The sequence below is a fragment of the Coenobita brevimanus genome, chromosome 54 (assembly GCF_032717465.1).
Source record: "Coenobita brevimanus isolate Jiangsu-jjx chromosome 54, ASM3271746v2, whole genome shotgun sequence".
Lineage (NCBI taxonomy): Eukaryota > Metazoa > Arthropoda > Malacostraca > Decapoda > Coenobitidae > Coenobita > Coenobita brevimanus.
The window spans coordinates 35,282,563-35,306,473 of NC_137007.1; the positions used below are offsets into that span (position 1 = coordinate 35,282,563).

At 46.4% G+C, this 23,911-nt stretch overlaps 1 protein-coding gene across 1 annotated transcript in view; it reads left to right on the forward strand.

The window, feature by feature from the left end:
- Window positions 1–5,680: 5,680 nt before the first annotated feature.
- Window positions 5,681–23,911, forward strand: part of LOC145401090 (uncharacterized) — a 361,735-nt gene continuing 343,504 nt past the window's right edge. The window contains exon 1 of the mRNA XM_080273462.1: window positions 5,681–5,841. Coding sequence (XP_080129588.1) covers window positions 5,697–5,841 — 145 coding nt within the window. The 5' untranslated portion in view covers window positions 5,681–5,696. The remainder of the gene's footprint in view (window positions 5,842–23,911) is intronic.

Below are 23,911 nucleotides of genomic sequence, written 5' to 3' on the forward strand. Positions count from 1 at the left end.
TTGTGCAGCAGGTGTGTTGTGGTGGTAGTGTGGTGAGCGGTGGGTGTTACTGGTGTATTTTGTAGCATGTGTGTTGTGTCAGTGTAGGTACGTTGTGGTGATAGTGTGATGAGTGGGTGTGTCAGTGTAGGTACGTTGTGGTGATAGTGTGATTAGTGGTAAGTGTATAAAAGCAAGAGTGTTGTGGTGACAGTGTGATGAGTTGTAAGTGTATAAAATCAAGTGTGTTGTGATGGCAGATGTGTTGGTGTGTTGAATGTGAGGTGTGCTGTTTAGTCAGTGTAGGATGCTAGGTGTGGTTTGGCAGTAAAGTGTTGAGTGGATGTGATTCATGACAGGTGTGTTACTTGGCAATGTTGTGGTAGAAAAGTGTTGAGTACCTGATGTGTTACGTGTAAAGCGATTCTATGGCAGGTGTGAAATGTTGCTTGTGTTGTGGTGGACTTATAATGAGTGGCAGGTGTATTGTTGGGTAGGTAGGTATGGTGTGGTGTGCTGTGGTGGCTTTGGGATGTGGTTTATGTATGGTATGGTGAAATGAAGTTGCTGTATGGTAGCCCTGAGTAGTGTAGTGTAGTGTAGTGCATTGCGGCGTGGCGTGGTGTCGTGTGGTGTGCTGTGATGTGATATAACGTGGCACGGTGTGGTGTGGTGTGGTGCAGTGTGGTGTGGTGTGATGTGGTGTGGTGTAGTGTGGTGGCGTGGTGGCTGAGAAGGGACAATACCAGGTACTTATCCCCACCACAGTGCAGACGAGCCTAGGTCACGCCAGGTCTTAGGGCCCCACCAAAACCTTACCACCGCTCTTAACCCCATTACTACCGAATTAGGCCCTACAGCTAAACCTAAAGCTATATTATTATTTCTCTATCTTATCTTGAAATACACAGCATTATATTTCACACATCCAGAGCTGTTTGTGAGGTAGTCTGCTGTCAGAAAGAACGGCATTACGATCCCGACTGGGGCAAGGAAGAACCTGATATTCTGAATTTCGTAAAAAAAAAGTTTTATCTTCCACAGGACCTTGCGACACATCATATAAACACCCTTGGTAATGTCTCGAGTGAAACAACCCTAGCATGTATTCCATTTGGACGTTGAGTATTAGCGCCAAAGACGTGACATGAAAGGCGCGCGGCAGGCAGGAGGAATACTGGACCTCCGGGAACTGCCAGTGTCCTGAGTCAAACACCAAAAAGAAAACTTGTATATCATCATCATCATCTCACCATAATCCAGCCCAGTTCCCACTATTTTCAACGCGGTGTTTTATATCCAGTGGCAAGAGAGGCCGAACAGAACACAGAACAGTTCTTAAATTTCCTATGCAGTTTTATTCATGTATGAGAGAACGTTAACACAAGTGAGATTCCAGCTGGTCTAAAAAAAATACCTGTTACTCATTAAAAAAAAAAAACGAAGAATGATAATTCGTGGCAAATAAAAACACGGAAGCAATTGTAAACATGAAACAAAAACGCAAAAACGGGCAAACAAGAACAAAATGGGTCAAGAAAATAATAAAGTCCCCCAAACAGACCAAACAGAAAAAAAAAAAAAAAAACACTGAAAATGGGGACCACTTACAGCTACCTTTCAAAACAAAAAATCAGGAAGAAAACAAAGCAAAAACAAAGATCAAACAATTACAAACAAGAGTCAGCACGGGAAGGCAAACAATCACAAATAATACCAGGGGGACAAACCACACCAAACAAAGCCCAAAACAAGACCAAACAACTACAAACAAGAGTGACCACGGTGAAACACACCAAACACCAACTCAAACAAAAGATCAAATAATTAACTGAAAGAGTGACCACCGCGAAAAGCCTACCAAACAACAGACCAAACAGTGACAAGCAAGAATGACCACGGCGGAACACATACCAGACAAGCCAAAACAAAAAACCAAACAATGGCAAGCAAGAGTGACCACGGCGAAACACGTAGCAAACAAAAGCCAAAACAAAAAAAGCAAACACTAACAAACAAGAGTAACCACGGTGAAACATACCAAACAAAGGGCAAAAACAAGAGAGCAAACAATGACCAAACAAGAGTGACCACGGCGAAACACACAGGACCAATCACCGTGGGTCGAATCAGGTGGCCATACGTCACGGAATTGAGTTTTATACACCTCGATTGACCTGCGATCGCTACGACCTAGGATGGGAGCTGACGGGGTGGAGAGGACAGAGTTTGACCTGGGATGGAATCGACGTGGTATGCCTAAAAAAAAAATAATAATAAAAGAAGATGACCTGGGATGGAAGTGGCCTATAGGATGGAACTGACTTGAGAGGGAGCTGACGAGAGATGAAGCTGACCTGGAATGAAGCTGATTTGGGAAGAACCAGACCTGGGATGAGCTGACCTGAGATGGAAATGATCTGGGGTGACCCTGACCTGGGGTGGGGCTGATTTGGCACAGAATTGACCTGGCATGTAGATGACCTGGCTGGAGCTAATTTGGGATAAAGCCAATTTCATCTTGGCCTGAGATCATGTTGACCTGGGATGAAACTGACCTGGGATGACCAAGAATAAGGATGACCTGGTACGAAACTGACCTGGAATTGACCTCACCTGGCATGGAGCTGACCTGGTGCAGGCTGACCAAAGGGTGACTCATCCCAATCTATTTTTGGCGAGGCGGGAGAGAGAGGGGGAGAGGGGGTATGAAGGGAGGGGGGAGAGAGAGAGAGAGAGAGAGAGAGAGAGAGAGAGAGAGAGAGAGAGAGAGAGAGAGAGAAGGTAAGGAGGGCAAAAGGAAAAAAGGAAAAACGTGAGGGGAACAGAGAGAGAGAGAAAAAAAAAAAAGGCAGAGAGGGAAGTGAGAGAAGAAACGGGAAAGAGGAGGTAACGAAGAGGAGGAGGAGGAGAAAAAGGAAGGAAAGGGGGATGGGCAGAGGAAGCTCTCTCGTTGCGGCGCTTAGGTTGCTGAGCTAGAAGGGGTGAAAGGGAGTGAGGGAGGGGAGAAGAAAAATGGACGAGGATAAAAGGGGAGGGGAAGGGAAAGTATGAGTGAGACGGAAAGAGAGAGGGAAAACTGGGAAGAGGAAAGTAGGAGAGAGAAGGAGGGAAGGAGAAAGAAGGAGAGAAATGGATGGAGGGAGATAGAGGAAATGGATGATGAGGGAGGGGCAGGAGAAAGACAGAGTTGGAAGGGAGGGAGGGAGATAGAGGTAATGGGTGATGAGGAAGGAGTACAGGTGAAAAGAAATTCCAGGAAGGTGTTACTGGGGAGGAAGAGAGTGAGGGAGGGGGTGAATTCAGGTGCGCATGGCGGTATTGCATGTGTACAGGAGAGAGAAAGAAAGTGGAGGGAGAAAAGAAGGGGAGGGGGAAATGGTGGGGGGCCGAGGGAAAAGAGAAAGCGGAGGAAGAGAGAAGTTGAGAGGTTCGTCGGATGGATGAAGGAAAGGATGGAAAGCGAAAGATAACCGAGGGAAAGAAAGTAAGGAAGTGACAGCGAAGAGAAAGGAAAGGAAGAGGAAAGTGCAAGGTGAAAGGGGAGACTGGGAGGAAACGGCAGGGGTGGGTGGTGAAGGGAAAGATAATATTAAGAACTTAGAAAATCATACGGACACCAAACGACAATATGATTTTCCTTTTTGACCACAACACTGACGAAATCTGATGGGTTGTGGTGGGATTGTGGTGGTGAGGGGTGTGGTGGTGAGGTATGTGATGGTGAGGTATGATGGTGAGGATTGTGGTGGTGGGGTATGTGATGGTGAGGGGTATGGTGGTGAAGGGTGTTGTGGTGAGGCGTGTGATGGTGAGGCGACTGGTGATGAAGGGGAGTGGTGGTGAGAGGAGGGTGGCGATCTGGAACGTGTTGGTGGAGATGCAATGTTGAGGGGAGTAGAGGTGGTGAAGTGGCGGAGAGGTGTGGAGGTAATGATAAGCACTAAAATAATATATATATAGATTTAACAGATTTACATATGGTGGTTACATTACATACAATTTGTTTAAAGACCATGGCCTATACTATGGCTTTTTAACTTGGCCTAATTTTCTTCCTTTTGCAGCTTGTTTCAGGTTGCACTGTGGCAGAAAGAAGACAGTGCTACGGCTCCACATTCATTCCATAGCATTTCTTCACGACAAGCATCATATTCTATTATTAATCTATATTCAAGACTTTGTACTCAAGATGAATAGATATCAATTTTAGGTCAAGTCAGAGCAGTTCTTATTACCTGACGGCAGCCCTTCAGGTGTCACGATCCTGGGTCATTACTCTTCTCAAACCCGTATCCAGAAAGTCCTCGTGCGTCTTACTCCCTAACACCGCTTCCTAAGCGATTTATTTTTGGATATGGCCGGTTAATATCCTTTTTGCAGGTTATCTATGCAGAGTATGGCGATAGCAGAATGATTCGTGTAATACGGAGGAGAGTCAGGTGTAATAGTTATATAAATCGCTTAGGAAAATGTGTTAGGGAGTCTCCTTAGCCGACAAGAATACGAACCCTAGTCTTCCTCGGTGTACTTGTGGGCATTTATCCCTTTATATTTCCCTCCATATTCACAGCCGTAATCCTTCTCAGCTAGGAGATGGAGGTAATGGAGTCATATGGGTGGTGGAGAGAAGGACTGGTGACGTTGATGATATAATGATAAGGGGAAGAATGGGTGACGGTGGCAGAAAGAGGCTGGTGACGCTGTGGTGGTAGGGAATAAGGCTGGTGACGGTGAAGAAATGGTGACGACACAGGGAATGGTGATGGTGACGAAGGGCTAATGGCTACTGTGACGGGCTGAGATGAAATGATGTGCCGATGATGGATGAGGTGGTGGTGGTGACGGCAGGTGATGTGGTGGTGGTGAAGTGGTGGTGGTGGTGGTGATGAGGTAGTGGTGGTGGTGGTGACAAATGTGATGGTGGTGGTGACGGGATGGTGGCAATGGCAGACGGCCAGGGGATGATGGTAACGAGTTGGTAGTGGTGCTGGTGGTGGTGGTGACGGAGAGTGGCGCGGTGGTGACAGAGGGTGGGGTGGTGACGGAAATGGTGGCAGTGATGACGGGAGGGCTGAGGTGAAGGGGTGATGGTGGTGGTGACGGAGAGGTGGCAGTAATGACGGGAAGTCTGTGGTGACGGGGTGGTCATGGTGACCAAGAGATGGTAGTGACGACGGGATGGATGAGGTGACGGAGGGGTGTTGGTGACAGAAAGATGATGGTGATGACGGGAGGGGTGATGGTGGTGGTAGTGATGGTGGAGTGTTGGGGATAGTGACGGATGGGTGTTATGGAGGTGACATGAGGGGTGGTTGTGGTGACGGAGGGGTGGCGGTGGTAGTGATGACGAAGTAGTGGTGGTGACGGGGTGGTGGTGGTGGTGACGGAGAGGTGGTGGTGACGGAGGGATGGTGGTGATGGAGAGGAGATGGTGGTGGTGGTGGTGGTGATGGAGAGATGGTGGTGGTGGTGATGGAGCGGTGGTGGTGATGGAGGGTGGTAGTGGTGACGGAGGGGTGGTGACGGAGGGAGGGGAAGTGACGGTGACGGAGGGGAGGGTCAGGCAGCAGCAGGAGGGGAGTGTGGGGAATGGGGGAGGTCCAGATGTCGCTGGCGGGTTGGTGTGCGCGCGCATGGGGGGCGGCAGGAGCGGCGGTAGTGGCGGTGGCGGCGGCAGGAGTCAGTGTAGGGAGAGGCAGCCGCGGAGTCGAGTCATGGCCGACCCGCCGCCCCCTGCCGCCCCCCAGGCCCGCGGGGAGGGGGCTCTCTCCCCGCTGTCCGGCTCCTACCTGCTGATCGTGGTGGGGGCGCCGCACCAAGCCCATCACAAGGACACCATCCTCTCCAGGATATCTAAAGGTCAGTCTCACGTGCCGCAGGGCCGCACCGTGCCATTCTGTGCTGCCGCAATCAATGTGGCCACGTGAGGCGCCGCACCAGCTGATCTGTGGTCCCAGCTGGCCACCCCTCACCGCCCCACCTGCCGCCATCACGGCAGCCTACCATGCCCGTCCCTGCCCTGCCCTGCCCTGCCGTCTGCTTCCTGTCGCCGCACCTGTGGGGTCAGATGGCACTGCGGCACACCAAGATGGCGGCGATGTGGGGGGCCCGGTGCCGCATGTCCCCGGGGGCGACTGGTCGGGGCCCGCCGGCCTCGGGACCGCCTGACCTAGTGTGTGATGTTGGGATGGGTGTTGCTGCCGCCCGTGTGACCGTGCGGGCGGCGGTGAAGGCGGTGCGGGCGGCGACCTCGTGACGGTCGGGATGACAATCAATACCAGTGACGCGTCGCCCGCAGTGCCGGCCCGCACCGCCCACACCGCCCGCACGCCCCTGCCCACACCACACCACACCACACCTCACGCCCGCAGTTCTCGGCACGTCAGAAGGTGGGGTGGGGGTGGTGGAGGGGGGGATGTTGGGGGCACCGGTGCGGCAACGTGACCTTGAGACTCCCGTGACACCCCCGCAAGCACTCCCAGCCTCCCCACTCTCCCACTCCTCCCCTACCGGTCTTCCATACACTCCTGTCAGCCTTCCCAGTTTCTCCTATCCCTATCCTCCCTTACTACCCATTCCACCCCACCTTCCCCCTCCCTACTACCCCCTACTCCTACTTATCTTCCTTCCTTAAACACCCTTCCTCATTCCCCAACCTCTTCTATCCCCACTATCTCCCCACGCTACCTATTCTCTCCTACTCTCCCCTCCTCCCCACTCATCCCTTCCTTGCTTTCCTACACCTATTCCCTCCTTCCCCAACTTCTCTTATCACCACAGTCTCACTCCCCTCCCCTCTCCTTCCTCCCAGCAGCGCCCCTCATCCCCAGCACTCGTTTTCTCTCTCTCCCCGTCTTCCCCAACCTTCCTCTCGCCTCGCCGTTCCAGACTACATCCCTCTCTAGCCACTCTTACCTCACTCGTTTTCTCTCCTTTCCTACTCCCACTCGCCTAATTCTAATTCCTCGTTTGTATTCTTATATTCCCCAGTTTCATGTCTTATATTTACACAGGCTCTCTCTCTCCACCAACTCGCAGTATATCGTTATTTCCCTCAATTTTTTTTTATCGTACCTCACAGCATCTCCCAATTCCCTTTCACTGAATTTTTATCTTCCTTTACTTACCCCGCCATACGGTTCTTCCATAGGCAACACTGAAGGTCATGTAGGCAAACCTTAAATCGCATGGTGGACATAAACCCCTAACTCCTTATTGTCATTTTAGGAACGGCTGCGGTTATTAGGTAGGGTTAGCCTGCATCCCACATTACAGAGTGCAGTCAGCAGTATTATAGGAAGGCTAAACACATTCCACTTGACCCATTTGCTTCAGAAATTAACGTCAAAAATAGGGAGTTTTCATTCCAGTTTGCAGTTTAATATTTAAGTATGCGACCACAAGGCTGTTTTTTTTTTTTAATGGCATATAAGTCTTTGTGGTGCCTCATCTTTAGCGACATTTTTTCATCTACTGGCCATGTTCTAGGTGGGGCAGGAGGCTTCGTAGCACTTTTTCCTTATCGATTTATCTTGCGCCTTACACCTTAACAATCTTTTCTATGTACATCATTTTAGTATCGACATCGTAAGCGTCAGTAAAAAAAAAAAAAAAAGTTATTAGGAAATGATGTGCAAAATGAATCCCTGACAGAAAGATGTTACGCAGTCTCCAACGCCCCTTATAACCGGTAACATACAGCAGGATTATTACGGTGTGATGTTAAAAATAAGTCGCAGAGGAGAAGGTGTTACGAAACTGCCGAAACCAGCTTGAAATATGGCCCTTCTAAGTCTCTCTCACCTCATCGATCCCCCTCCTCTGCTTCCGTATTTCCCTCTCACTTATTTTCCTCATCTATTTCTCATCCCTCCATCTTATCTCTCTCTATCTTATCTCACGTCTTCCCAGGTCCCTCGTTCACCTCTACCAGTGTCTTCTCCCACTTTCTCCTTATTTCTCTCTCACTCGCTTTCTCCTCCTTTTCTTCTCTCGCAACTTTCTTCATCACCTATGCCTCCTCCCACTCCCATCACATCTCTCTTCCTTCTTCCGGATTTCCTCCCACGCCCCTTCCCATCTCTCTCTCTCTCTCTCTCTCTCTCTCTCTCTCTCTCATATATACCAGCCCTTTTCCCTCCTCTCTCCTAAATCCTCCCGTCTCCTCCCATTGCAACTATAAAGGAACCACGAATTTCTCTCTCTCTCTCTCCCTTACTAAATCCTCCCGTCTCCTCCCATTACAACTATAAAAGAACCACGAAACTATTCCCCCCCCCCTCCCTCTCTCTCTCTCACCGCCTCCCTTTCCTCCGTCCCTCCATACTCGTTCATTAGGCTACTCCATTCTCATCCATTCTCTAATCCAGTCCCGTCAACCCTTCCATTCCTCGCTCTGTGTTCTTTCTCTCTATTTTTCTCTCCTTTCTTAAATCTACTCTCCACTACTTTCTTTCTTATTTGTAGTCTTTTTCCACTTCTTTCATTCTTTTTTATGCCCTCAGGTTAAATTATTCAATGATTGCTATTATTTTTTCATTTCTAATTCTTATATCTTTTTTTCATAACTCTCCCTTTACTTCAGCATTTTTATATTCCTTCCTATGTCCTTTTCTTTATATATGTTTGTCATTTATTTCACCCTTCCCATATCCCTAACTATTCCTCTGTTACTCTCTGATGTCCTTCGTATAAACCTACCTCACTCAGCCAACGCCCCCTTCCATTTCCTCCTCGTCCTCCATAAACTCTTCCCCTTCTTTCCCCCTCTTCTTCCTCCCTCCATAAAACTTGCCTACTGCTTTCTGCCTTCCCATCCTTCCTTCTCCCCTTTCTTCCTTTCTTGAACTTTTCTTCATTTTCCTTCTCAATTTCTCTTTGCATCTTACTGTTCCTCTTCTTCTTACATTTATCTCGATTTTTCATCTTATAAAAATGTTCTCCTCCTCCTCCTCTTTCCTGGCATTCCTTTTCGTTTTATTCCTTATCTCTTTTCTATTCATCTCTCACTGTCCTTCATTTCCTCCTATTATCCTTTAGTTCCCCAAATTATCTGTCTTCCCTCCTTCCTCCTCTCTACCTTTCCCCCTCCGCTCTTTCTGTTCTCCCCCCGTCACCCTCCTGCTCTTCCTCCTCCTCCTCCTCTTTTCCCTTCCTTTTCCTCTTTTTCTTCCACCGGCCTGTTCCTTCCTCCTTTCTTTCCTCCTCCAGGCCCTCTCGCTCCTCTTTAAGTTTCTGTTCCTGTTCTCGTTTCTCCCCCTGATCCTTCTCTCCTTCCTCACACTACCCTTTCCTAACTCGATCCTTCTCCCTCTCCTCTCCCGTTTTACCTTCTTTCTTCTCTTCCCCTTACTGCCACTTTCAATTCTCTCACCATTCTTTACTTTCTCCTCTTCCCTCAGTTAATTATTATGTTTACGTCATCCCTTCAAATTTAAAAAAAAAATCAGTCCAACAATTCTTTTCTTCTCCTTCCATCTCCCCATCTACCTAGCAATTTTTCCACAATATACCCCCAACATCTCCCCACCCTCTCTTCCCACCTCTCACCTCTCCCTTCTCTCCAGTCCATTTCTCTTCCATATCCCTTCCCTTTGCATCGTGTTTATCATCATTTTTCGCATTAACCCTTTCCCTTTTCTAGCTACATATTTCCCCTTGTAGTATCCCTCTTTCCATTTCCTCCCTTTTCCCTTCCGTCCCCCATCCCATTCCTCCTACTTTCCCCCACAACCGTTTTATCAGTCTATTCCCTGTCTCCCCTTCTCTCATCAAACATTATACTTTCCTTGTAGAACTGCTCTTTTCTTCTCTCTCTTCCTTTGCCTTTCCTCTTAAATACATTCTTCCTGATAACCTTCTCCCCTTATGTTACCTATTCCTGTCTCCTGCTTCCCTTATCACTTTTATTACCTTCTATCTCCCTTTTCCTCTCCTGGCCACACATTTCCTCTGTAGTCTCTCCCTTTCCATTCCTCTGATATCCTTCATTCTCAGTCCTCTCTTTCCCAGTTTCTATTCCTCTTCGCTCCCTGTACATCATTTTTACAAGCCCTTGCTCTGACTCCCTATCCCTCTCCTTGCCACACATTTTCCTTTTTTTACAACCTTTCGTCGTCCTCCTGTTTTCTGATATTCATCCTCCTCCCTTTCCCCCAGTCTTTCCCCTATCCACTTTCCTCTGCATCATTTTCATTAGACGTTTTCCTGTCTCCCTCGTCCTCTCCTCACCACACATCTTTCCCTTGTAAAATGCCTCTTTCCATCCCCTCGTCCTCTGCCTCTCTGATATTCATTTCTATTATCTCCCCTCCCCTTCCCCATCTCTATCCCTTTCCACTGCCCTACATCACCTTTATTACCCTCTTTCCTATCTCCGTTTTCCTCCCTTGACAACACATTATCCCTTGTCCAATCCCCCTCTCCAGTCCCCTGCCCTCTTAACCCCCCTCCCCTTCCCCATTTCATCCCCTTACCGCCTCTCCCTATATCACTTTTATTAGCCTTATCCCTGTCTCCCTAGCCCTCCCTTCACCAAACATTTTCCCTTCTAGAAACCCTCTTTCCCCTCTTTTCATTCCCTCGTCTTCTCCCCTTCCATCTGTTACCCTTTCCTTCATCCTCCCTTCTAATCCATCTTCCTTTCCACCACTATCCTTTTGCTTCTTTTTCCTTGTCTGTATCTCATCTCTGCTCTTTCCTCCCTCTCCCCCTTTCTCTACACTTTCACCTCTTTATTCTCTCTCTCTCTCTCTCTCTCTCTCTCTCTCGCTCTCTCTCTCTCTCTCTCACTCCTGCTTCCCCCTCCCCTCTTCTCATTCCCTAATCCCCGTCTTCTTCCCATCCTGATCTCTGCCCCTGCATTCTTTCCTCCTTCCTCTTTCCCATCCTTGCTCTCTTTCTCACCTGCTCTCTTCCTCTCTAACCATTCCCCATCTTCCTATTTCACTTCCATGTTCTCCTCCCATCTTCCTCTTCGCTTTCCTGCCCTCTACTCCTTCCAATTTCACATTCTTGCATTCTTTCCTCTCTACTCCTCCCTCTCCATGCTCTCTCCTTACCTTCATCTTTCCCTTCCTTTCTCTTCCCTCCTCTCTCTCTTTCCCCTCACTACACTTTCCCCTCCTGTTAAAAATTAAACATTCCTTCTCCTTACCTCCACACTAACCTGTCCTCTTTTTTCCCCATCGTAAAACCTATCTCCATTCCCTCCACAATTCTCTCACTAAACCCTCCTTTCTTCCCTCCCTCGTAAAATTTTCCTCCACTCTCCTTTCATTCTCCCTCCTATTCTCATTTCGCTCTTACATTTTTTCCCTTGTCGTCACTTCTCTTTCCCGTTTTTGTAAATTTCCTTCAGCGCTGTCGTTTCCCTTCCTTAATCTTCCGTTCCTTTTGTTCTCTTAAAACCCCTTCAGTCCCCTGTCCTCTCCTCTCCTCTTCCTACTTAACTCTTCCAACCTGAGATTTTTTCTTTAATCTCTTCTTGCTTCCGAACATGAGATTTGATGCAATTTAGGGAAGATTTTATAGTGAAGGGATGAAGGAAGGTTGCGTGTAATCCCTCCAGCTCGATAAGTCACTCCTATGCCGAATAAAACCCTCTGGAGATGTCAACAATAAAACTTAATAAATCGTCTTTACCTTATCATTTGCTCCACCTTAAAAAATCCCTCTTCAATCACCGTCACAGTCATTTTTCTCTTACCTGTTACTTTCTCTCTTGCCTGTCATTTCCCCTCTTACCTGTCCTTTTCCCTCCAACCTGTCCTTTTCCCTCTTACCTGTCATCTTCCCGCTTACCTGTCATTTCCCCTCTTACTTATCATTTTCCCTCTTACCTTTTCTTCGCTCTCTTATTATTGCTATGTTCTTTCTCTCTCTCTCTCTCTCTCTCTCAACCTGCTCAATTCTTTCCCTCATGTCACCTTTTCTCTCCGTTCTGTGTCTCCCCTCTTAGATCACCCTCCATTCTCTTCTTAATCTCACGTATTTTTTTCTCCTAAACCTCCTCTTCCCATCCACCCCCCTTCCTCTTTTCCACCCTATCCAAACTTCAATCAAGCTAGTTTTTTCTCCTGGCATCTCCTTCCTCATTTCTCTATGCCTGCCCTTGTGTAATCTTTGTTACATTCATTTTATATACCCTCTTCCTTTTACCTTTCCTTCCTTCTCTTAAAATCTTTCTTTTCAGTCTCCTATTCTTTCCTCATCTGATCCAATTTATTTCTTATCTTTTTTTTTCGCTACCTATCCTCTCCCTTTCTTTCTTTCTCTCTCTCTCTCTCTCTCTCTCTCTCTCTCTCTCTCCCTCTTTCCTACCTTTTCTCCGCTCTTCTGAATCCTCCTTCTCACTCTGCCTCCCACCCTATCTAAACCTCTACAGGGTAAATTTTTCCCCCTTGTCACCTCTTTCCTCTTTTTCTCCACCTTCCCCTTGCAAACTCCAGCTCAGATCCTTTTCATTTCCCCCTCGTAATCCCTTCCCTTTCCCTCCCACTTCTCCCTTTTCGCTAATCGTTTTATTCCCTCGCATTACCTTTCATCTCCCCGTTAAGCACATTTTCTCTTTTCCCCTTTCTCTATCCTCTTCTCGCTTTATCCCTCTGTTTCCCCTACTTAATTAACCTCTTCATTCGGTAGCTCTAATTTCTTCTTATTTATCGAAGCCATACTCTCTCAACAAACCGTCTGTCCCCCTCTCATCGCCCCTACTTCAGCTCCTCAGTTTCCCTCACCATACCCACCTTTCCTTAAACCTTTCACTTCGATGATGCCGTAAGTATATGTAGTCTAGCTGCCTACTCTGTGGTCTATAGAATGACAGGGATTTAACTATGGTGTACAGTAACATCTTCACTCCCCGTGGTTTCTTCTTAAGCTTTATAAAATCGTCTTAAGATACCAAGGACGAATGAATTTAAGACGCTATCGTACTTGAAAGACTTATCCATTCTCCTTCTCTAGTCTCTCTCTAAATATCCACTTTTCCTCAAACCCCCCTCCCTCCAGCCACCCCTCCCCCTCCCTCCAGCGTCCCCCCTTCCCTCCAGTCTCTCCCCCTTCCTCCCTCCAGCCTACCCCTCCCTCGTTCTTAAAAGCTGTCTTCATTTCTCCCCGTCAATCTTCAGACTCACCCTGTTATCAGTTCCAAGATTTCCCATTAGTCTCAATCCCCAATCTTTCATCCACTTAACTACCAAATCGTCTTTCAGTTCTACCCTTCCTACCTTCAGACGATTTTATTCAGCGTAGGAGAGACACCGGGCTGGATGGCTTTGATTCAGCCCTGACCAACCCCTTTACAACTCGGGGATCTGTGTAAATTTCTCTCTCTCTCTCTCTCTCTCTCTCTCTCTCTCTCTCTCTCTCTCTCTCTCTCTCTCTCTCTCTCTCTTTCTCTCTCTCTCTCTCTCTCTCTCTCTCCAGATCTCATAAACCAAACTTTTCCTGCCCTCTTTCGCCTGTTTCCTCCTTCCTTTCCAAACACCAGACTCTTACCTAACCTACATCCTCTTCTTTACCCACATCTCTTCCGTCTTCTCTCATTTGCCTCATCCTCAAATTTATTCCTACCAGTAAATTGTCGTCTCTCTCTCTCTCTCTCTCTCTCTCTCTCTCTCTCTCTCGCCTCTCGCTTCCTTACGTCCGTTCGTAAAAATCTTAAGTGTTCTCCCACCCATCCCCTCCCCATCGCGTTTTTCCTGCGTTTCTTTCCCTGTTGTCCCTTCCTTCCTCATACATAACGCTCCGTTCATTTCCCAATCATTAGTTTCCTTTCCTTATATAATTTTCTCTCTCTCTCGCTCTCTCTCTCATTTTCTTATCTTTTTCCCTACCATTTCCTCTCAATCACACACACACACACACACACACACACACACACACACACACACACACACACACACACACACAAACATTCCTCTTTCCCTCATCTTCTTTCTTTTTTTCTGCTTGGAAGATCTCTCCTCCCACTCCTTTTCTGTGTTTTTCTCAGTCACTCGTAATCCTTCCTTCCTTCCATCTCTTCCATCTCCACCTTGCCTTCCCTCCGTCTCCCTTTATCAAAATACTTCCTCCCTAATTCTTATTACTTACACAATTATCCTTCTTTTTCTTTCCATTTATAACACACACACACACACACACACACACACACACACACACACACACACACACACACACACACACACACACACACACACACGCCAATTTTTCTTCTCTTTCTCCACCTCCCACACTCTATGCCTTTTTACTCTCTCTTTCCTTCTTCCGTTTGTCTCGCTCTCTTCTTTCCCTCCCTCGTCTCCCCTCACCTTACCCTCCCTCAACGTTACTTCCTCCATTCCCTCTCCCTTTTATCACTTATTTTTCAACACGCACTCCCCTCACTCCTACCATTTCTCCTTCCTTCCATCCTCATTAGAATTCAGTCGCTCCCTGTCCCATCCTCCCTTCCTTCCATCCCCATTTCTTTTCCTTTCCTGAAGAACTCCACATCTTGAACTTTCCTCTCTCCCTTCCCTCCTTTTCCTGTCCTTCCTTCCCTTCCTCCTTCCTCTTTCCTTCTCCCCCCCCCTCCCATCGAAAACTCTTATCTTCTCTCCTTTACCCATCTTTCTCCACTCCATCCCCAGCCCTTCCTCCTAACTTTCGTTTCCTCCCTTACCTTCTCCATCTTTCTTCCTTCCTTCCTTCCTTTCTTCCTCCCTTCCTTCCTTCCATTCTTCCTCCCTTCTTTCCTCAATTCCTTCAATCCTTCCTGCCCCTGTGTAGTGTGGTGTGGTGTGGTGTGGTGTGGTGTGGTGTGGTGTGGTGTGGTGTGGGTGGGGCCTCTAAGATGGATAGAGGTCCCCAAGTTTCCCGAGAGAGAGGTGGCGAGCCGGTCCACGGGGAAAAAGAGGAAGGCAGGGAGAGGGACAGGCCGAGTGGTGAGAGAGGGGAGAGGCATGGTGGTGGGAGAGAGGGGAGAGGCAGAATGGGAGGGGCGGAAGGAGGGGCGAGGCAAGTGGAAGGGAAAAGGAGGTGGAGGCTGAGTGGGTAAGAACAGGAGGCAAGTATGACATAAGAGATGCGGAGAATAAGGATAATGGAGAAGGAACGGTAGAGTGGTTGGTAGATTGGTGAAAACGGAGATCCAGGTACGTGGAGAGGGGAGAAGCAGGTGGTGAGAGAGATGAGGCAAGTGAGGTTAGAAAGAGTGGGAGGGAAGAAAAAGAGCAGCGAGTAGAGGAGGTGAGATAAGTAAGGGGAAATGGGGATGTGAAAAGGGAGAGGGAGGAATGAGGTGAAAAAAATTAGAACATCCAAGCTGTTTACAGCCGGATACTTGGGGTTCTTGGCCCAAAAAGAAACTAAAAAGACTCTGCAGAAACCATTTTTGAATCCTTCTTCATTTTCACGAAGAGTTTTACGGTATACTAACCTAAAGATCTTTGTGAATATAACTCATATCCCTGTGAATCACCCGTCGGGGAGGGGGGAGGGGGCTAGAAATGCCCTGGAGGCTCTAGGAGGGCTGTCCATGCCTAATTTCAAAATCAGCTCTTGAATCAGTAACTCAGTGACACTGACTCTCTAGGCGGGGCCCTGGAATGATCCGTCAATATCAGGGAATAGAAGAGGTGAAGAAAGTAAGAGGAAAAGGTAGCAAGCCAGGCCTCGGGGAAAATCGGGAAAGCGAGAGGCATGGGTGGAGATGAGGAAGTGGCAGAAGAGGTGAAGCGGATGGGGGGAATAGGGGACGGCAGAGTGGCGAAGAGGAGGAGGAGGAGGAGGAGGAGGAGGAGGAGGATGCAAGGGTAGCAAAGAGATGGTGAAAATGTGGGTGACGGGAAAGGTGGGGAAACTGGGTAGAAAAGGCAACAGATGGGGAAGCAAGAGAGGGCAGAGATGATGTAAGAGGTGAGGCAGGAAGGGTAAGAGGAAGAGGAAGCGGTGTGACAGGTGGAGAGGGGGGAAGGGGAAGTAATGGTAGGTGAGTCGGCCTCTTGGGGGTTAAACGGGGAGGAAGACGAAGTAGGTGATGGAAAAGGGTGAAGACAGAGGTGAAGGGAGAGGGATGGAGGAAACAGAGGTGGCAGTTGGGGAAAAAGGGAGATGGAAAAAGGGAAAAAAGGAATAAGGCTGAGAAAATAGGGGAGGTGGTGGTGTCAGGTGGGGGAAAGAGGAGAGGCAGAAAAAGCATAACAGATACAGGAAACATAAAGGGGATAACAGACGAGATAAAGGCGGCAGTAGTGGTGGGCGAAAAGGGGTGGAAATGGGTGATAGGAGAGGTGACGTGTGAAAAAGGCACAAGTAAAGGTGGAAAGAGTGGGGAAACGGGGGGTTAGGCAAAGGCGGGAGATGAGGCTACAAGACAAGTTGGAATTGGCGGAAGATTAGATTTTGGGAGTGGAGGAAGTTGGAAATGAGGTGACAAGTGGGGTGATGAAATAAAAAATGAAGGTAAATAAAAGAGACTCATAAGGAGTGTTGGAAGTGGATGATATTTGACGAGGGGAAAAGGTGGAGATTTGATTGCCAGAAGTGGATGGGGTGAATGAGGAGGAACAAGGTGAAATAGATGGAAAAATTAGCCGGAGGGAAGTGAGGTAGGTGAAATAGATTAAGTGGAAGAACTTGAAAGAAGGTGGAAGAGATCACATGATGGGATGATGGGGAGGTGTAAGATAAAGAAATGGAAGAAGCAGAGGAAGGATGATGAGAAGTGAAAGAGAACAGAGGGACAGGGAGAAGAAAGATGAAGAAACTTTGAAGAAGAGAGGATTAAAGGAAGGAACAGTAAATCAGAGGAAGAAAGGATAGAAAAGGAGGGAAAGAAAGAAGATAAAGAAGTTAAGGAGGTGTAGGAAATAAGAAAGAGGGAGATAAGAAATAATGTAGGTAAGGAGAGAAATGTAAAAAAAAAATAAGTGGGAAGGAGAAGTAAAAGAAAGATAATGTAGGAAGAGAGGGCGAAGGAAAGATGCAAGGAAAAAAAAGAGGAAAGGAAAATGAAACAATAGGAAAGACACAGATGGGAGAAAAAAGAATGAAAGAAGCAAGGAATAACACTGGCAGGGAAGATGTAAGAAATGAGTAGGAAATAACAATAATGGCCACTGTCGTACAAGGTAAAAAAAAAAAAACGTAGAAGATAATGAGAAAGAACGAGAGTAAAGAATAAAGAACAGACATAAAAAATATTATGAGAGAAGGAAGTGGAGAATTTGGTGAGGCTGAAAATAAGGAAATTCACAGGGGAAGAATAAAAGAAATGTGTGAAGCGAAACGGAAGAGGTTAAAGAGGAAGAGGAGGAGGAGGCGAAAGAAGGAAAGGATGAGGAGGATGTGAAAGGAAAGGCAAGACAGGTTTGGAAAGGTTATAGAGGGGAAAGGTGAGAGGGAGCTGTACTGTTAGAGAGAGAGAGAGAGAGAGAGAGAGAGAGAGAGTAGTTTCATTGTGTATAGTGAAAGTGAGAGAGGATTTAGAAGGGGAGTAATGGAAAAATGGAAACAGAGAGAGAGAGAGAGAGAGAACATTCACTATGGACGGTGGGTTTTAGTGCTAAGTGGTGACATCTGTTAAGGACAAGAGACATATGTACCTCGAGGATATTCTGTTCATACTGCAGATAGATAGACAGATATAGATAGACAGGCAGAGACAGACAGACAGACAGACAGATAGATAGATAGACAGCAAGATAAATAGACAGACAGATAGACAGATGAAGAGGAGGGATAATAAGGAAAAAATTACTGGTATCAACTTTAGTAGTGAAGGGTGGAGGAAAAAATGAAAGATGAAAGCAAGAGATAGAGCAGAATCGAAAAAAAAAAAAAAAAAAACGGGATCAGGGGCGAAAGAGGAAGAAAGGAAAATGGTAGGGCGGAAAAGAAGACATAAGGAGACAAGAGAAAATACAGCAAAGTAGAGAAGCGGAAAGACTTAGGATCAAGTCAAGACAAAGACAGGCTTAGATGACGAGGAAGATGGAGAGGGAGAGAGGAAGAGGGAGAGCAAGAGGGAGGAGGAGGAGGAGGAAGAGCAGGGATCAGGTGAACGGAAACGAGGAAGAACAGAGAGGGGAGAGAGAGATTATGAAGGGCGAAAGAGAAAGGACGTGGAAAAGGAGACAGGAAAAAAAAAAGAATGAGGGAGGGTGGGTGTGGAGAGAGGTTGAAGCCACTCATGGTAAGAGTAGTGTAGAAAAATGGGTTTAGTGGAAAGAGAGAGAGAGAGAGAGAGAGAGAGAGAGAGAGAGAGAGAGAGCATTTCTTTCAGCATTCTGATCACATCGACAATCTTACGGTCACCCATCGAACTATTTAGCAGAGATTTCCCCTAAGCTGAATATAATTGCCTTGCAGAAACAATACCTACATGAGACTGCCACAATACAGGTCTATATCCAGATCACATTTTTTTTAACGAAAGTCTACGGTCCAACTTTGCCGCTGTTCACTGGAGTTTCACAGATGTACAGCATATACACAGACCACAGAGACTTTACTGTCCCAACGAAATGAACCATCTTTAATAATAACCCTTTTACCATGACGACTCTTATCTTGTTTTTGCTACTTATAAAGAACTTAATTCAACTTGGAAAAGATCCTTCATAGCGACGGGAAGAGAATAAGAAAATCCTGTAATGCCTCGCTGCAATGGCGATTTTTGCCACACCCACAGGGACGACCAAATCCAGTGCGTCCACAACTGTCACTCACTGAGATACTGTACGTTTTTGAAGGACAAACCCAATCAAACTGTTGCCGTTGAGTTTTATGGGCGCGTGTGTATGTTCAGTGTCTTTTTTTTTTTTGGTGGTGGTGGTGGTGTGTCTGGTGTGTGTCTGGGGGTTCTCTGAGGTGTGCCTGATGCCTGTGTAGTGTGCGTCTGGGGTGTCTGAGGGGTGTGTCCAGATAGAATGAACACCTCCTGGGACGTTTTGGGGTGGTGGATACAGTTAGGGTGGGTGTAGTTACCGAAGGTGTCCATTGTCTTCTTATAGGATCTCCTTGTTTCCATAAGACAGTTTTATTCCAATCAGAAAGAACATATCATACGGAAATAGCTGAGAAGGATAGCTCACCAAAGAGTCAATGACAAGAGAGGCAGAGGTTTGGTATGACACTATGACACCTGACACACCTGTTTCTTACACCTGTTCTGATACTGTTCTGTTTGTTTTGACATTTGTTTTGACGGTACTGACACCTACAGTGTACTTACACCTACTCGATTTGTTCTGACATTTGCATCAACTGTCCTCACTAACTACAGGATATTTGTCGACATATCTGACACATGCCTTACCAACCTAACACCTGGGTAACCTTGCTGACTAACCTCCTGATACCTGCCTTATCTGCCTGATACCTGCCTTACCTATCTGATACCCTTGCCTAATTAACACCACCTACCTGCTTAACACCTGCCATTCCACATATCTTCCTACCTGCATTGCCTACCTGACATGTCTTATATACTGTACCTGAAACCTACCTTACCTACATGATATCTGCCTAACTGCCTTACCTACTTCAAACCTGCCTTACATACCTGACACCTGTCTTACCTACCTGACACCTGTCTTACCTACCTGACACCTGACACAGCTAACTGAAACCTACCTTAGCTACCTGACACCTGCGTTACCAACTTGACACTTGTCTTACCTACTTGACACCTCCCTTACCTACATGATACCTGCCTAACCTACCTGACACTTGCCTAACTTACCTGACTGTCATACCTACTGTACTTCACACCTGCTTTACCTACCTGACACCTGCATTACCTAACTGATACCTGATTTGCCTACCTGACATCTGTCTTACCTACCTAACACAGATCTTGCCTACCTGATACCTGGGCTGCCTGTAATTACACCTGTCTTCTACTCCCCTGGTGTCAGTGATTGGAGAGGGGAGGACATTTAGAGGTAATTATATGGAGGCATCTGCAGAATGAGCCCCAAGGGGAATATTTGGGGAATGGAATCTTGAAGGCGAATATCTTGGGGAATATCTGAGTCAGGATGAGAAATATTTGGAGAGGAAATCTATAGGGTAAATACATCAGGGAATATCTAAGGAACAATTTCGGGAGGGATATATGGTGGGGAATATTTGGGAATGAATCTTGATGGCGAATATTGAGGGGGAACATTTAAAGACAGACTCGGGTGGGGAATATTTTGAGGAATATTTGGGAGTTTCGTAAGAGGAAGCTTTGAGTTAGTATGGCGGTAAATATCTCAGGGAAATATCTGAGGGATAGTTTAGAAACGGCATATGAGAGGAATTATTTAGGCAGGTAGTCTACAGGTAAATAGTTGTGGGAATATCTGAGACATATTTTAAAAGTGAAGTGTACCTGTCTGTCTATCTATCTACCTGTCTATCTATCTATCTATCTATCTATCTATCCCTTAAAGCAAAGAAGGGGTCAGGGTAAACAACTAAATTCTTCACCCACAAAAATATCCCATCTAAATATACCTTCTATTTATAACTTAACAACTTGACACTATTATAACGAAATATTAAGCAACTCTATTATTAGGCTTTACGTTACTGTTATCTCAAGCTGTTGTTAACCCTTCACTGCTCTGACGTCATATTTAACTTTATTCCTGCTAATTCCAGACAATATATTTCACTTAACTGGGATGTCTCTCGTATTCAAGTGGTATATGAAGACTGTCGCAACCCCCTTCTCTCCGGAAAGCATACCCCTAACATTGATATAATCGTGTACAGACAGCAATAATAAAATGAGAATGACGTCCTTGGCCTCAATGGGTTAAGCATAAAAGAAGAATGTCGCTATTGTTATGTACCTGCATTTCACCTCTCTCTCGTGTCATTCTTTTTTATATATATACCATTATCTTTTTTTTTTCATTTTTGCTGCGTGGATTCCTTTTTTTTTTTTTTCTCATTTTTTGTCTCTACGATTTCTTTTGATGTACCGGTAGTCCCATTTTCAACTCTCTAGTCTTTCATCTTTATTCCCACTTATCTTCTCTTGCGTTTTAAGTTTTCCCTTCTTTCTTTCCCTCTCCGTTCCTCCTCCTGCACTCTATCCTTTCTCTCTCTCTTACTCCATTGCATCTTTCTTCTCACCCTTCTCTCTTCTCTTCTCTTCTCTTCTCCTCCCCGTGCTCCCTCCCCCCCCCATCCCTTTTTCTTCCCTTCCTTACACCCTGTTTTTTCCTCGCGTTTCGTGGTAAGACAGCTGGTGTTTTGCCTCTGTGTGTGTTTGCTTAGCTCTGTTTGACTTGGTGTGTGTGTGTGTGTGTGTGTGTGTGTGTGTGTGTGTGTGTGTGTGTGTGTGTGTGTGTGTGTGTGTGTGTGTGTGTGTGCTTTACAATCATGTAATAAATTTAAGCATGAGCGTGTGTGCAAAGCATGACAGTGAGTTGCTGTGTGCGTGTGGTTGCGTGACTGTGCGTGCGTGCGTGTGTGCGTGCTGGCGAGTTCGGAATGTGGTTAAAACTCACTTTACCGGAAGCTGTGCCTGCCTGTGCTCCCTCAAGCATTACACGCACATGGACGCGCGCGCGCAAACACACACACACACACACACACACACACACACACACACACACACACACACACACACACACACACACACACACACACACACACACACACAGCAACGTTACCAAAAATCATCCACCGAGGCATGACCATTTTTTGTTAACGATAACTTCACCAACGTATTTTTGTCACGTACACTGAACATATTCCCGATCACGTCATCTTGCCTCTGAGCCTGGACGTGAACTTTTTTACTGGTTTACGGCTTGAACACTCCGCAATTTGTGAACACTGTCTCCTCGGTCATGAACATTAACACTCTCGGGCTCCTATGACTCACTCTCAGCTAGATACATTGTTCTGGTGTTAGCTAAATGGTATGGTGCTTTTAACGTGAATGCTAGAGTTATCCCGACCATGAAAAAGTTAACAGGTCTCATTCTTTACATTTCCAGGTTCGTGCCACTCACTCTCAGTAAATAATTTGGTTTTTGTTTGAACGGAGGAGCAGCAGAGGTGTCACGAGCATGACACGGTTAGCTATTGTTAACAATGTCTGGTCCGTATGACTCACTCGGCAAAAAATAAACTCACCTGACGTCAACAAAAGAATACTAGAGTTGGTTCGATCGTTAGAGGGTGAATGACGAGAGTGGTAATAATGTAACTATGATTGATTCTTAGCTAAATATAACCATCTGGCGTTACCTGACTGAACTGGAGTTGTCTCGACCATGAGTGGGTTAATGACTGCTATATTTACTCAGCTAATTACAACCATCTGGTGATATCAAGAAAAGAATAATGGAGTTGCTGACAGAGGGATAATGTGAAGGAACTAACACTGACAGGCTTCTACAACTCACACTCACCTGAATAATCTCGTTGGACATTACCTGGTCACGTCCATCTCAAACATAACCTAGATATTAATATTCCTTCGACCATATCATTTCATACATAATTCATTTCTTTAATCAGGCACACTTGTTTAAAATATCCCTAAATAATTATCTATTAAACACTGCTGTAAAACGTTCATGTAACTAAACTTTTCTATAAACATTTATGTAACTATAAACATTTTCTCTAAAGCTTTGCCATGCCTACTGTACAAACCCAGGCACTAACATTCCGTGGGCAATGCACATTTCCATAAACACTAGTCCAGGCCATGACCATCCCAAATAAACATTCCTACAAACACTGATGGCCATTTACACCCTCTGTGCACGATAGGTAAAGCCCCCAGCCCCTCTTCCCTCCTACGCTTCTCTCCTTTCCCCTAATCTCTCCCTACCCTTCTCATCTCCCCTCCTTTCCCCCTCACCTTTCTTCCTTTCACACCCGTTCCTCCTTGCCTCCTTTCCCTTCTTCCCTCCCTACCCTTCTGTTCTCTTCTCCCTTCCTTTCCCTTCTCTTTACCCACCCTTAACCCCCTCTCTTTCCTTCCTCTCTGCCTATACCTCTCCTCTTTCCTCTTTCGACCCTTCTCCCTTCCTTTCCCTGCTTCCTTCATCTACCTTTCGTCCTCCATACCCTGACCTCTCTCTCCTTGCCTCTTCTTTTCATCTTTCTTTTCCTTTTCTTTCCCATCGCCCAGTCTCAACCCATCACCCTATTCCCCTGCCCTTCCTTCCCTTCTCCCTCGCTCTCTACCTCTTTCCCTTATACTTTTCTTTTTTCCCCTCCCTTTTCTCCTTCTCCCTCTTATCTCTTCGCCCCTTTCAACCCTTCACTCCCTCCTACTCCCTGCTCCCCCTGTCCCCCACCATCACCCTCATATATCTCAATCTGTTCGCTATTGCCTATCTTTTGCTGTAATATTTGGGGAAGGATGTGGGTGTGTCTGTATGTTTTTCTGCCTGTCTTTCTGTCTGTTTCTGTCTCTCTCTCTTATCTTTATCTTCCTTCCTTTTTATCGCTTAATTCCATCCCTTCCTTACTTCTCTCTTTCATCCCTTTGTCCAGTCCCTCTTTATTTATTTTTCCATAGTCTTCCCTTTACTTCCCTCCATCTTTTTAATCCTTCTCCTCCCTCCTGTCTTTCTCTTTTCTCTTTTCCTTCCTTTGGCCTTTTCTTCTTTCCTTCTGCCATTTAATTTTATCCCTTCCTTCCTTCCCCTTCGCTTCTTTCTCGACTTCCCTCCTTCTCCCTTTCCCATACTTTTCTCTCCCCCTCTCTTTTTTTTTCCTCCCTTTTCAAATCTCCCTCCTTCACTTCCTACTTATTTACCCAAGAGTGAGGTACATACATACATAATAAACAGGAATGGGGGGTAGAGGTAGGGAGGGAGGGAAGGGGAGAGAGAGGGAGAGAAGAAAGGGAGAGGGAGGGAGGGAAGAAGGGAAGAGGGAAGGAAAAAGAAGAGAAAAAAGAGGATAACTTAGA